At 33.9% G+C, this 13,604-nt stretch overlaps 2 protein-coding genes across 7 annotated transcripts in view; one reads left to right on the forward strand and one right to left on the reverse strand.

The window, feature by feature from the left end:
• LOC144436105 (peroxiredoxin-like) overlaps positions 1–13,604 on the reverse strand; it is a 39,859-nt gene that overhangs the window by 13,205 nt on the left and 13,050 nt on the right. The window contains exons 1-2 of one of the 3 annotated variants that reach the window (XM_078124794.1): positions 9,895–9,968; positions 2,004–2,132 (exon numbers count right to left, since the gene is read on the reverse strand). In XM_078124794.1, the coding sequence (XP_077980920.1) occupies positions 2,004–2,112 (109 nt within the window). In that variant the 5' untranslated portion in view covers positions 2,113–2,132; positions 9,895–9,968. Of the gene's footprint in view, positions 1–2,003; positions 2,133–3,282; positions 3,409–9,894; positions 9,969–13,604 lie in introns of those variants that run through there. The other 2 variants (XM_078124795.1, XM_078124796.1) reach the window with 2 other exon arrangements.
• The window catches only part of LOC144436103 (adhesion G protein-coupled receptor L2-like), a 55,227-nt gene continuing 53,673 nt past the window's right edge, over positions 12,051–13,604 (forward strand). For all 4 annotated transcript variants that reach the window (XM_078124789.1, XM_078124791.1, XM_078124792.1 and 1 more), the window contains exon 1: positions 12,051–12,181. The gene's annotated coding sequence lies outside the window, so the exon portion shown is untranslated. The remainder of the gene's footprint in view (positions 12,182–13,604) is intronic.

The raw sequence follows: 13,604 nt of genomic DNA on the forward strand, positions 1-13,604 counted from the left end.
AAAACTAATCCACTTTTCACAACATGGGGTCTAAATTACATTTACATAAAAATCAATACTTTTTTAATTTCTTTGACATACATGTTTTTTTTAAATAAACTAATACAACTGTGTTACTATGGAAACGGTGTTGGGCTGCAAACTAAATCAATCATGAATGTTTTTGTCATAAAACATTTTATAAATGACTGACATGTCCACCAACTATAAATTTATGAATGTCTAGTTCCGGTTTCTTGATTTTGACCTAATTTTGTGCAATTCAGCAACATAATTTCTCATCCACAAATTGCTTTTACTTCATATTATAATGACATATCCATGACAGTTTAATTAATTAGTAATTGGTACTAATTGACATACAGGTTACAGAAATTGTCAGTTTATCAATCTGACCTGCCATACTTGTATTCTCACTATATTTTATCATTTCTCTCCCTGTCATTGAAAAAAACATTTCTGAATTTTTGAGAATAACTTTCTATTAACTGCTTAGATACCAGTATACAAAAGTAGAGACAGGGTGGGAAAACATATATATATATATATAGAAGTTAATTCATAACAATATTCCACTGACAAGAAGAATATTTTAGAGACCGATGCTGTCACTGCATTGCTATGAAAGTAGAGACAGGGTGGGAAAAATACTTGTAAGTTTAGATTGTAACACAATATCCACTGCCTATAAGCATAAGTATATTTTAGAAATCATGTTCTCACACTGATTTGTGCAAGTATGGTAACCATGGTAATGTACACAATGAATTTGGTACAATGAGTAACACTGAAGTAAAGCACTTTCTCTATGTGCTACATTCATTTATAGCATTCATATCAAGTGTAAAAATATACTGTTCCAATTGGTATTTATACAAGTCTAGCATGTGGCCTTTCTAATGTGGTCAATTAGCAAATGAAACAGTATACGTTTACACTTGATATGGATGTTATAAATGACTGTGGTACATACAGAAAACGCTTTTATGGGTTGTAAAATTACTGATGATTACTGTAAGGATGACCATGTAAAATGACTGGGATCTCCAATAGATTTAACTTACATTATATCCTTAATAAAAATACTGTACTACTACACAGGTCGTTTTAAGTTTGGCAAATATATTGATCACAATACATTGAATTACTACAGTTTGATAACATTACTGAGACAGAAGACAGCATTACTATAAATAAACAGAAATCAAATATTGAATTTATAAGTAATGAAATAAACAGAGAAATAAAGGAAATTAAAAACTGAAGATGAGTAGGGAACTGACATATTTATTCATTTTGTTATTTGTACACTCAAATCTTTGAAATAATTCAAAGTACTCTCTGAGATGAACTAGACAACAACTCGAGATTTGAAGTGTGGAATTTTTATCAATACTAGAATCAAAGATACCAGTCAGGATGTACAATGTACGGTTTATTTCATTATTACACATACTTTATTATCAAAGGTTACTAGGAAACACAGTATTGATGAGTACATGTATAGCTCAATGAACTATAAGTTTATAACTCTTACAGATTTTATTATGATTATGATCATTGAAGTGTTAAATGTACATGCAAACAATTCCATTATCCCTAATTGGGTCAAGTTGGTGATCAGCGTTGCCGATTTCATGTATGGGAGAGATTCACCCTCTTGGGCCACCAACTGGTCAAATGTTGTGTCAAATGGGTCAAGTCGGTGATTTCTGTTTCCAAAAATGTTAAACTTTGAGGGGATGTACACCCCTCCAGAGGTTTCTGATGAAGAAACCATTATTTCAGAGACTTCCCCAAAGTACTCTGGAACATGTAAAACACATGCAAATATTGGGGCAATCGATTGTTGGTGATTAACTGCCATTTTTCTATGACTGGTTTTCACTGCCTTGGCACAGTAATGTATAAAAAGAACCAACTTTTCCAAGAAGACAACGAGAGTTGGTGATTGCGTCAAAATTAATTCAAGCATAAAAGATGGCAATGATCTACAAACTTACCTTTGTAGTCTGACAACTTCACGTCAATAAATTCACCATTTTTATTAACAGCTGTGGCACAGAAATTGGGTGCTGGTTTCTGAATCTGACATTTACCTCCTCCAGACATTGTGTCGATATTTTGTTAATCTAATAAATAAAAAATGTAAATTGAATGATAAACAAAAACTGAACATAAGGTCTCTTCCCTTTCACTACTGTGAAATATCCATCTACACAGTATAAACATATGATATCATCATCAAAAGAAATTGGCTGTTGTATAAATTAGATAAAATTGGATGTTGTATAAACTAGATAAAATCTACCATGAAAAATGTGGTGAAAGAAAAATTTATAATTGTGTCACACGTCTGTCAATCAACTATACTAATTCAATGCGTTTGTGGAAAAAACTAACTTGTATTGTCTCCTATAAAAGTGAACATGAAATTACAAAATTTTAGTACTATGCTCAGATAAACATATGTACAAATAGTCACATCATGTAGTTATTTATCCACAAGTCATAATAAGATGAACGCTGCTAGAACTTCATCATTTGATAAATATTAGAAATTCAGACTATATTAAAATTTGCAGCAAAAATCAAAACTAGGACACCAAATCTAATTTCACTATTTGCAGTTATTATTATTATTATTATTATTAGACTTTATTTAAACTCGATAGACTGTTGAGCCAAAGGCTCTTCTCACACAGTGTCGAGATAAAAATATACAATATATACATTAAAAATACTAAACCATTAAAACAAATACAAGGGTGAGTAAAATGGCAAAAGCCAGAAGAACAGCCAGGCAACTACTAAACTAACTGTTTTCTAAAAGATGACATTTACATTTACGTTTAAAAGACTGAAGAGTGGAGCATGATTTAATATCAATACTTAAATCATTCCAGGTTTTAACACCATTATATAAAAAACTCTTCCTAAAAAACTGTGTTCTATGTTTTGGGATGTAAAGTTCATCTCTGTCTGCTGCACGTGTGTTATGAGTGTGCACTTCTCGAATGCCTCTAAAATCATTCAGATAATTTGGAGCCAGGCTATTCTGGACTTTGTACAGTATTTCCTCAATTGTAACACAGAGAGGTTGAGAGAACTAATATGTCAAAACTCTCATAAGCAATTTGATACCTGACTCAAACCACAGATGTAGTATAGTTTTCACACTGGATTCACACTGCACTATATATATGCTGCAATAAGAACACACACGCTAATTTCTATCAAACTTGAGTCGATAAAACTAAAATTAAATAATCGCCTACTCACATTTCAATGAAAACTGATAGTAGATGCAGGGCTATGCTATATACCAACTCTGTGAGACCTACGTGTATGGCTATACCAACTCTGTGAGATCTACCAGCTACAAATACCCTACTATGTAAACTACAGTGAAACCTACAACCCAATGCATTGTGGGCTTGCATAATTTATGTAAAACTACTAAAAGGGATGATGTTTCTATGGTAATTAAGCTGTACAGAGAGATTTATTGTTCACAGAACCATTTAGCCTGCAAAGTGCTATATTACTTACAAAGTATTTAGAGATTACAAAATTAACCTTGCAAATAATACTAAGAATTCTATCGTTGTGTTGTGCAACGTTTGCTACAAATCATTAAAATTCAAAATAGCTGTGATTTATCTGGAGTGAAACAAATATGACTTGATTTTAATATTTCTAACTGTTTTTACAATTCTATGCAGTGATTTTTACCACAAAGTTGCACACACTGACAGCATATTTTGAATACTCAACCCACACTCAAGTTAGGATAATCTTTCTACTCGATGTTAAGACTTCTTGACATCACGGTGTCTGACATTTTTACCTTGATAAAGTATACTGCATGCAAGTAAAATGTTTTGTTTTATACAAAATTTTGTCAACTGAAATTGACTTCATTACAATCATACATTTAAAGTCCTATGCTACGGCAAAATAGAGATGTTATGTATACTGTATGCACAAGAAATCTCTGAACACCACAGCAGATTTTTTGACAGCACATCATCGTCTGGTGTAAAATTATATGATATGGAGAAAGTTGGCATATCTTAGTTGAAATGGCATTTACTTCCAGAAGACAAACAAACCTGAAGGCTCAGACTATGAAGTTCTATTTCCTGGTAATTCTTTTTAGTGAATGATATTTTTAGATATTAATAGATCTCATATCTGGTAAGGAAATATCAACATGTAGGTTTCATTCCCACATAATTGATACATTATGTAACAAACTACTCTAGGTGCTAGAGGTGTTTACTGAGGATACACAGACATAACAAATACCTCCTACACCACATTATTATCACATTTTTACAAAATTCACTCACACTGATTATTTTATTATTTAGTATCAAAACTATAAACAGTCATCATTGCAAACCACAGCATCTTTTATAGCTTTGCACAATATGCAATGTGTTAGCAGAAAAATAGGCTCTGGTTTGTGAGAATATAAACAGTATAGGACATCTGTATGCAAAGAAGTTCATCATTGGATGACTGCAGTTACATTTTGTAGTCTGGATGCCAATGTGGTTTCTAACTAAACCACATTGTGAGGGGAGGTGTAAATCATAATGATACCATATAGGAACAAGTCATTGAGAATGACATACTCCCCGCTATGATTGGGTTTTAAAGATTGGCAGTTTATGTTGTCATTTTCTTGATATCACTATTCTGTTGTGTCTCCTTGTTGGACATGGGACATGCCTACTCTTCAAGATGACGTGATGGAATAAACCATTCAAAAATAAAGGATGGGTCGGGTATGGGGACCTGTTCAAGCATGTCTGAGTTATGGCTTAGCCTTTGGACATGGAAAATTTGCAAACAAAATGGCATGGCTGCCAGGCAGCCATATTGGATCGTATCACGACGAAAATGAAAATGCACATGTATGTCATAGAACACTGTCCTAATACCAACTTTGAATGAGATCTGTTCAAGCATGTCTGAGTTATGGCTTTGGACATGGAAAATTTGCAAACAAAATGGCTGCTAGGTGGCCATATTGGATCATATCACAACAACAATGAAGATGCACATGTATGTCATAGAACACTGTCCTATTACCAACTTTGAATGAGATCTGTTCAAACATGTCTGAGTTATGGCTTTAGACAGGGAAAATTTGCAAACAAAATGGCTGCTAGGTGGCCATATTGGATCGTATCATAAAACAAATTGACGTGCATATGTATGCCATTGTATGTTGCCCCTGTACCAAGTTTGAAAAAAATCAGTCCAGGCATCTCCAAGAAACGGCTCTGGACGGACGGACGGACTGACGGACGCACAGACAGACAGAACCCAATCCATAAGTCGCCGTCCCGGACTTCATCCGGCGGGGACTAACTAGACTAACTGTAGCTGACATCTGGTGAATATTCTCAGTGACACTGTCACTCAGTACATCTATTTCACAACATATGCTAGATGTATGAAAAAATACATTCTCGCAAACCAGAGCTATTATTTCTTCAAAATGGACCAGCTCGTTAAGATCTACCAAACATGTGCTTGGCAAAAATTAAAAAAATTGTTAGTTTCCAGATCTGTATAGTATTAATTCATGTTAGTATCCAGATCTGTATAGTATTAATTCATGTTAGTATCCAGATCTGTATAGTATTAATTCATGTTAGTATCCAGATCTGTATAGTATTAATTCATGTTAGTATCCAGATCTGTATAGTATTAATTTATGTTAGTATCCAGATCTGTATAGTATTAATTTATGTTAGTATCCAGATCTGTATAGTATTAATTTATGTTAGTATCTAGATCTGTATAGTACACATATAAATTTATGTTAGTATCTAGATTTCTGTATAGTATTAATTTATGTTAGTATCTAGATCTGTATAGTACACATATAAATTTATGTTAGTATCTAGATTTCTGTAGTATAAATCATAAATTTCCAAAATATGTCTTCATCCTGCAAACATATGGATTTTTTTAAAGACTTTAAATACTCAGTACTGGTTATCCACAGAATAATTTTCATTCAGCATATTTGCTCTTCAAAATATTCTCTAATGGCCAATCTGTACATAAATACACGTAATATTCTCTAATGGCCAATCTGTACATAAATACACGTAATATTCTCTAATGGCCAATCTGTGCATAAATACATGTAATACCCCTTTCTGAGTTCTGAGTTCTGAGTTCTGAGACCTATATATTATTTCCCATATTGCAATAAAAATATACAATGTACCACCAATGACCATGTTTCACAAGTGTATAACTTTTTTATGTAGTTGTTAGAAAAATGCACTTCCACAACTGCATACACAGTTTCTAAACAGCACTGAACCTATCAAATAACAACATCTAGTTTTGATTTTCTCTTTTTTCAACAATCAATCCCACTGCAATTTATTTTGGCTAATGTTTTGTGTTGTGGAAGACAACACTGCAAGGGGCCATGTTACATTATTATTGGGTGTCACATTGTACAGTAAAGGGGCAAGGACGCATCAGTCATTTAATACTTCAAAGTTTCACCTATTAGCTACATGTAATGGTCACCCTCTTTTGTTTTTATGTTTCTCATTACTTTTTCATGGCAACTATGGGTCGATTGGTCAATTTATTTTTAAAAAGTAAAATAATAAAAAATCATTTTCATGTTTCTGTATGTAAATATAAATTTATTATTTTCACCCAGTTTTACTTTTATTTTCACCAACTTTAATTGGCACTTTGATATCTACAGTGGAAGGCAAGTCATACATTTATGCTAATAATATAATTCTATTGTGGTTATGGGTTTCTATTTCTGTATACAGAAGACTTTTTGCTTTAAGTTATTTTCAATGTCATCTTTATCAAATGCACTTTGTCAAAAGAGACAAAGCTTTGAATGACTTTTCATGTTTGGTTCTAAGCTTTTAATTAATACACTGATCATGTACAGACATGATGTATTATGTTCTTTACAGTTCTCTACTCTATATAGTGTAATAACTATACATGAGGTGGGGTTTTTTCTCTCTCTCTAATTAATTAATCAATCAATCAATCAATCCATCGATCCATCAATCAATCAATATGTGTATCAACCAATCAAAATAGTGTATGTCCGTCTGTCTGTCTGACAATGTATATCTGTTTACTTACCTACCTATCCACTCATCTATACATTAATGTATCCATCTTGGTGTTTTGTTCTGATTGTAAGTGAAATCTATCTAAGTTCCCTACAATATGTACTTGCTTTTCCAACCCAAATTATGTTAAAAGTTACAGACTAACCATCTATACAGTTTTACCAGATTTCCCCATTCTGTTAGCTAGAGTTTCAAACCCTTACTTAGTAAAACACTGGTACTGTAGAACAATTAATCTATCCATCTATCTATCCATCTATCTATCTATCTATCTATCTATCTATCTATCTATCTATATGGTGGCCCCTATTACACACTCTAAATAGAAATGTTTGAAATATTAATAATACAGTAAAAATGGTCACACTCCTTATGTTAATCTTTCTCCCCCTCTTCTATGAATCTGTAACTGTTTCAGTATAAGGTACAACACAGAAATCAATCATGATAATTTAGTATGTTCCATGCGTTTTCTCTCACTTTTGACCCAAGGGTCAGAAATGGTATTGCATTGACATTTGAGCTGGCAAGATCTAGTTTTAGAAGGAGAGGGCAAGGATTCCAACATTTCTATTCTCAAGAAATTGTAGACATGTATCATATACAATGTAATACTTCACTGGAAGGATAGTTTTTATTTCATCAGAACACACGTAATATACTAAATTATATGTGGTATGTACGTATGTATATATGTATGTGTGTATGTGAGTGTGTGTGTATGTATGTATGTATGTATGTATGTATGTATGTATGTATGTATGTGTGTGTGTGTATGTATGTATGTATGTATGTATGTATGTATGTGTGTATGTGTGTGTGTATGCATGCATGCATGCATGCATGTACATTATACAAATGTATGTATGTATGTATGTATGTATGTATGTATGTATGTGTGTGTGTATGTATGTATGTATGTATGTATGTATGTATGTATGTATGTATGTATGTGTGTATGTGTGTGTGTATGCATGCATGCATGCATGTACATTATACAAATGTATGTATGTATGTATGTATGTATGTATGTATGTATGTATGTATGTATGTACCTCAACAATCACAAGATTGACGATAATTTGAGATCATTTGTCGCAAGAGGTCGTTTACAGCTCCTGCAGTGCGAAAGTCTCATGACCCTGTACTATCCAGAGTCGTACACTAAATCATGTAAAATATGCAAACATCCCACAGAAACAGTATCACACATTTTGAATGGCTGTACGAAATTCCAGAAACTATACCAACAAAGACACAATAGAATAGTTGATTTAATCTTCGGAAAAATCGCGAACAGTAATCCTGGCAAGGAGACATTTAAAGACACGGTTTTAAAACCTGAAAATCAAACCAATGTGTCAATTCTAATGTTTGTATCAAGAAGACTACCACCAAAAAAGAATGTACTGCTGTTAACTGCAAACAGTTGCATAAATGATAACATGTAGTTAGTGGTCAATATCTTAGTGTTAGATGTAGCCCAATCAACCTTGTACTAGCATAGTACACTGTTGACATGTAGTCGCCAGTATTAATTTAAGTGAAAAACTTTACATCCAAGTAGACTATAGTAAGTGGTTCTGGCGGCAGACCCTACGTCTTTTATTGTACTTGACTGTTACACTTGAACTATCTCAAACATTTCCTTTCGCTGGCAATGCATAGTGAAATGTATACTGGACTCATATATCATTATCAATGGTAATTGTTCCTGACTCAATCTACTTTTTAAGTCTGTCAACTTATATGTAAACTTTTTTAATGCTTAAAATACATGAAAATTGTATGAAAACCAGGAATTTCTACTTTTTTAAAAATGACATGTGGAGATGTTCTGACACCCCCCCCCCCCCAAAAAAAAAAAAAAAAAAAAAAATCGATACTGACCACAAGTTCACATTTTAATTTTTATGGCAAGAAATGAAATATATTTTTTCATTTTCATAGGACACCCACTGAAAATGAAAAACTAGAAATGTAGACTGGTAATGAAAATTTACTCAGTCCCTCTCCGGTGGTTTAAATTGTAAACAAATCAACCAAATGCATAAATATATGGCGATCGATCACCACTACTAACTTCAGTGGATCAATGCGTTCCCACGTTTGTTCAGACCATAAATAGGGGAGACCATGGTATCAGACAAATTGACCCTGTGACCGTGCCATGGGTGGAGATCGGTAATAATAAACACAATCAGTCAGCGAGTAGTTACGCTAGTGGTTGTTACCGGTGGTATATAACGTTACTGGTTGTCTAACGTTAAATATTATTTTATACAACACGAATATTCACACGTGCGATACGATAGCATGCGGCAGTAATTATTATATACAGTATTCGAGCGTACATTGTTTTAAACCAAGTGCTGGATCCGGATACAAAGTTGTTCTTTGCTGAATCATCTGTGCATGGTGGACTACTGATAGAAATGCGGCTATAGCCGCATAAATGATTCTATGAGTATGAGTATCACCGGTACTTCCATGGTATGATCGGTGATATAAAACGATGAAGGTAGACTCACGTTTGTTACTTTGTCTGTCAAGTCATTTGCATCACAAATTCACATGTTCATTCAACATGGTCCATGACTCTGAGAATTTATGTAGAAGTGTGTGAGAGGTTCGTATGTGACGTTATACATTTTGCATCATCTATCACGGTCTGTAACAATTACGAATAAAAATGACTGCAGTCTAGATTTCCTCACTGGCAAATTTGTAGCTATTAACGTACCTGGGTAAAATTGAAGTTGATTCTTGACAGCTCAAAACGTGTGTGTCCCTTGCGTCGTCCGCTGTTACATAAACTCACGCGTGAAACTCACGCGTGATTCGCCTTTTTAAATTTGCATACGTGAATAAAGTTCACCGCCGAGTTCATCGTAATCGCATACTGCAAATGTACCTGTATATGTGATGGTGTGGTCGCTGTAATATAATCCCAGTCAGAGGTAATTCACGAATAACGGGAACAACAGACTCGTGGTGGAGGGTTGCCCAAAAAATGATAATAATATCATGATTGCAAATAGAACAACTTGCAGAGGACTCTTTGTAAGCATGAATGCCAAAGGGGAAATTTGGTTTTGGTTTGAAATCTTAACTTGTTTTATGTCACTTCCGTTTTTCTTTAATCTTTGGCTAGGCTGTAGTCTGTCTGCAATGCCCGAGGTACTTCGATAGCACTCGCCCACATTCTGTAGGCGAGAGGTATCGTATTTAAAAGTATGTGGTGTAAACAAACTCACGACACAGGCGCTCTTACAAAGACATTTATATAACTTTTAAAAAGTTGTACAGTTCTTATTTATATTTGTATTAAATAAAAATCTCACTAACGTACGGAAAGGAGAACCTTTGATATTAAATTGTACTTTGTAGGGCCTAAATATGCCTCACCTCCAATCTCCAATGTTTTACTTTCTGTCTTTAGGAAGACACGCGGCTCATGATACCTGCGCTGCAAAAGTTGGCATCCTAAAATACAAAGTGCCTACGTTAGCTACGTGCAGATGACCACGTGATGTGCATTCTGTAGTTCAATAAATAGCAAAATGGACTTTTGTCTCTCTGTATGTAGTATTTTTTGTTAGTATTAGTAACAGGTTTCAACCAGAATATGCCACGGATTTAAACTACTGCATTACGTATTTGAAACAAAAATATGATTTTTAGACTTCACATGATCAAATGAAAAGTTGTGCATTATTTTATATTTCGAGATAGTCAATAGCCTGCAGAGTTTTGCATATCATGCATATGGAAATTGCAAATGTGTGTTAGCTTTGTCCTGGATATGGCATGCACTTGAAAATAGCATGATTTAGATTTTAAATACAGTCGTTGGTGGCGCTGTACACTTCAAGCGCTCAATGTGCCAGGCAAGACTCAGCATTATCACGACTATCGAGATACATTATCGTTGGTCTGAAATAGTATACAGTAATGATAACATTCTATATGCTAATCTTAAAAATGAATAAAATTTCATTTTGGTAATTTATTCAATAAAGTCAACACAGAGGAAGGGGTTGGAGATCAGTAAAGAAATTTATCATTTCATAAATTATAGTATAAATTTATTGAGTTATTCTAAACAGAAATACATGTAATAATCATTCTCAATTATTTTTTGTAGCATATTGTCATTTTTACATTTGGCTTTTTTTGCTTTTGATGCTGAAAATCATGGATCATTCATTCAAATACAAACTAGATGTAATTTCTATGGTAGTGTCGAGTGTAAGTCAGTGTGTGATAAGTGAAAGTTACTAACAAGTTTCATCATAAGCTTACATATTCTACTTTTTTGCTAAATGTTAGCATTTTACTTATTGTTTTCTGTTGCAACTTAGTTCAAACTAAATATGGACGTTGTGATTTTCTCATGTTTTGTTGAGTGTTTGAACTCAACTTTAGACTGCCATCAGCCACTTATGATAATTTTCCTCAAAAATTATTATTGATATCATTATATCACAATGATATTTATAACTTTTCACGTAATCTTAGAGCAATGAAGACACAAATAAGTTGTGCTTTGTTCTAAAGCCACTAATATCATGCATGACTTTGGTGTTCTAAATACTCCACAAATTCATGAACATTCATGCATCAATTAGCAAAAAAATAATAGCACAAGTGACTGATGACATTCTAACTCAAAAGCAGTGGATGGGAACTTTTTAATGATCGTAAAATGTACTGAGGCAGTCTCAGACCAAGGATGTATCAGGAGAGACCTAGGCCACGAGCCAGTCTGCTCGTACGTCGTATAGGCAAGCATACTTTGCACATTTGACTTTCCGACCAAATGTCGCCCTCCTGCGTCGTACAAAGAAATGTCGACTATATCTCTCGATCGATGCAAATTAGTATACGCATCTCGCCCACGCCATAACAAGATTGTGATCGTCGGTCATTCACAGGTGTTGCAGGAAATACTTAGCTGGTGATGTCATCTTGTCTCAGTGATGTTGAATAGACGATAGGTACAACACACATGAAGATCCGTGTCACAGGTAGGTGTAAATTTTGTCAGCATGGTATTGATCGGTGAAATGATATAGGTGAGTTGATCAACGTTCACATGAACAGAGTTGAGTTGTACCAGAGTAGACGGGAAAGTTGCCCAACCGTGATCGAAATTTGTATAGTGTATGCTGTGACAATTCGAATAGTGTTGCATGTATATCATTCGAGAACTTTGATCGATTAGTACATGGAGGTAGGACACAGTTTGTGTATTTTTGAGTAAATAGTAATTTACTACGAGATCTGTCGTCGTTTCGTTCTGTGATCATGCGAGGTATAACTGTCCATCAAGCAGGCGAGAACAGAAATTGTTTTGACAATTTGTTCCCTGGTCATAACTTTGTAACGTTACGATCATGACAATGAAGCGAGGTTTATCGACGCGTGTTTCACCACTTTAGGAGCGGGTGTTAAAAACGATGCATTGTTTCATCAAGTGCATTTGTCCACCCCCAGTCGTCAGTGGAAATAAAGTCACATTTAAGTAATGGACATTGTGTTGCCCTTGAAAATTGGCTGTGGTTTGATTGTGTACCCATGGTCTGTCTTTGACCCCAGTACTAGTAGTGAGTGAATGATAACAAACATATGAAGTTTTCTTTTTACTTGGATATAATAGCAGCCAAGCTTTTCAACCTCAAGGTTGATCTAGGCTTTGAGAAGCTCGTGCTAAGTAGTGGTGTTGTGATCACCTAGTAATTCATGACAAGTTCAAGGCATTCCATCTAAGGCTGTGTGTCCTGGACTCACTATACTATAGATTTGGGAGTGACTGAAATAAACATATTTGCTAAAGCTCTGAAACTTATCTTTATGGAGTTCAACTTTGATTACATTTTCAAAGATATCACATTTTTAAAAAATGACTGTCAAAGAAAAACTATTGAGAATCATCAGAAATGATCATTTGCATTTTTCTTTGATTCTGTCATTTGTATGATAAAGAGATTATAGTGTTTTGTTTTTTTAAATTGTTTGTGTTAAGTATTAATGAGGGGAGAATATTTTATTTCATTCATCCATGACTAAGTCATTACCAGGGACCAACAATTTAAAATATTTTATTATTGAACAGCTAATAAAAAAAAAATCAAGAATTTCCGTACTGTTTAGTTATTGGAGAGAGGGTGAGGTAATCACATGAGGCAATGATTACATTGACGATGACATTTCCAGTAGCTGTGTAGTTTATATGAAACAACTGTTACACAGATTGCTTCTTATTAAAGTCATGTTTTTTATCACATTGAAAATTAAAATACCAGACAGTTATACTCCAGATAATAAACATATTATGGTTCTGGAGTGCACAGATGTATATATTTATTAATCTCAGACGTAAGCTGAGTTTGTACGTAGTTTGGCGTAGTTTTTGCTGTATATTTAAAAGGTACTCGAAGTATTGTACTT

This window comes from Glandiceps talaboti, chromosome 6 (assembly GCF_964340395.1).
Source record: "Glandiceps talaboti chromosome 6, keGlaTala1.1, whole genome shotgun sequence".
Lineage (NCBI taxonomy): Eukaryota > Metazoa > Hemichordata > Enteropneusta > Spengelidae > Glandiceps > Glandiceps talaboti.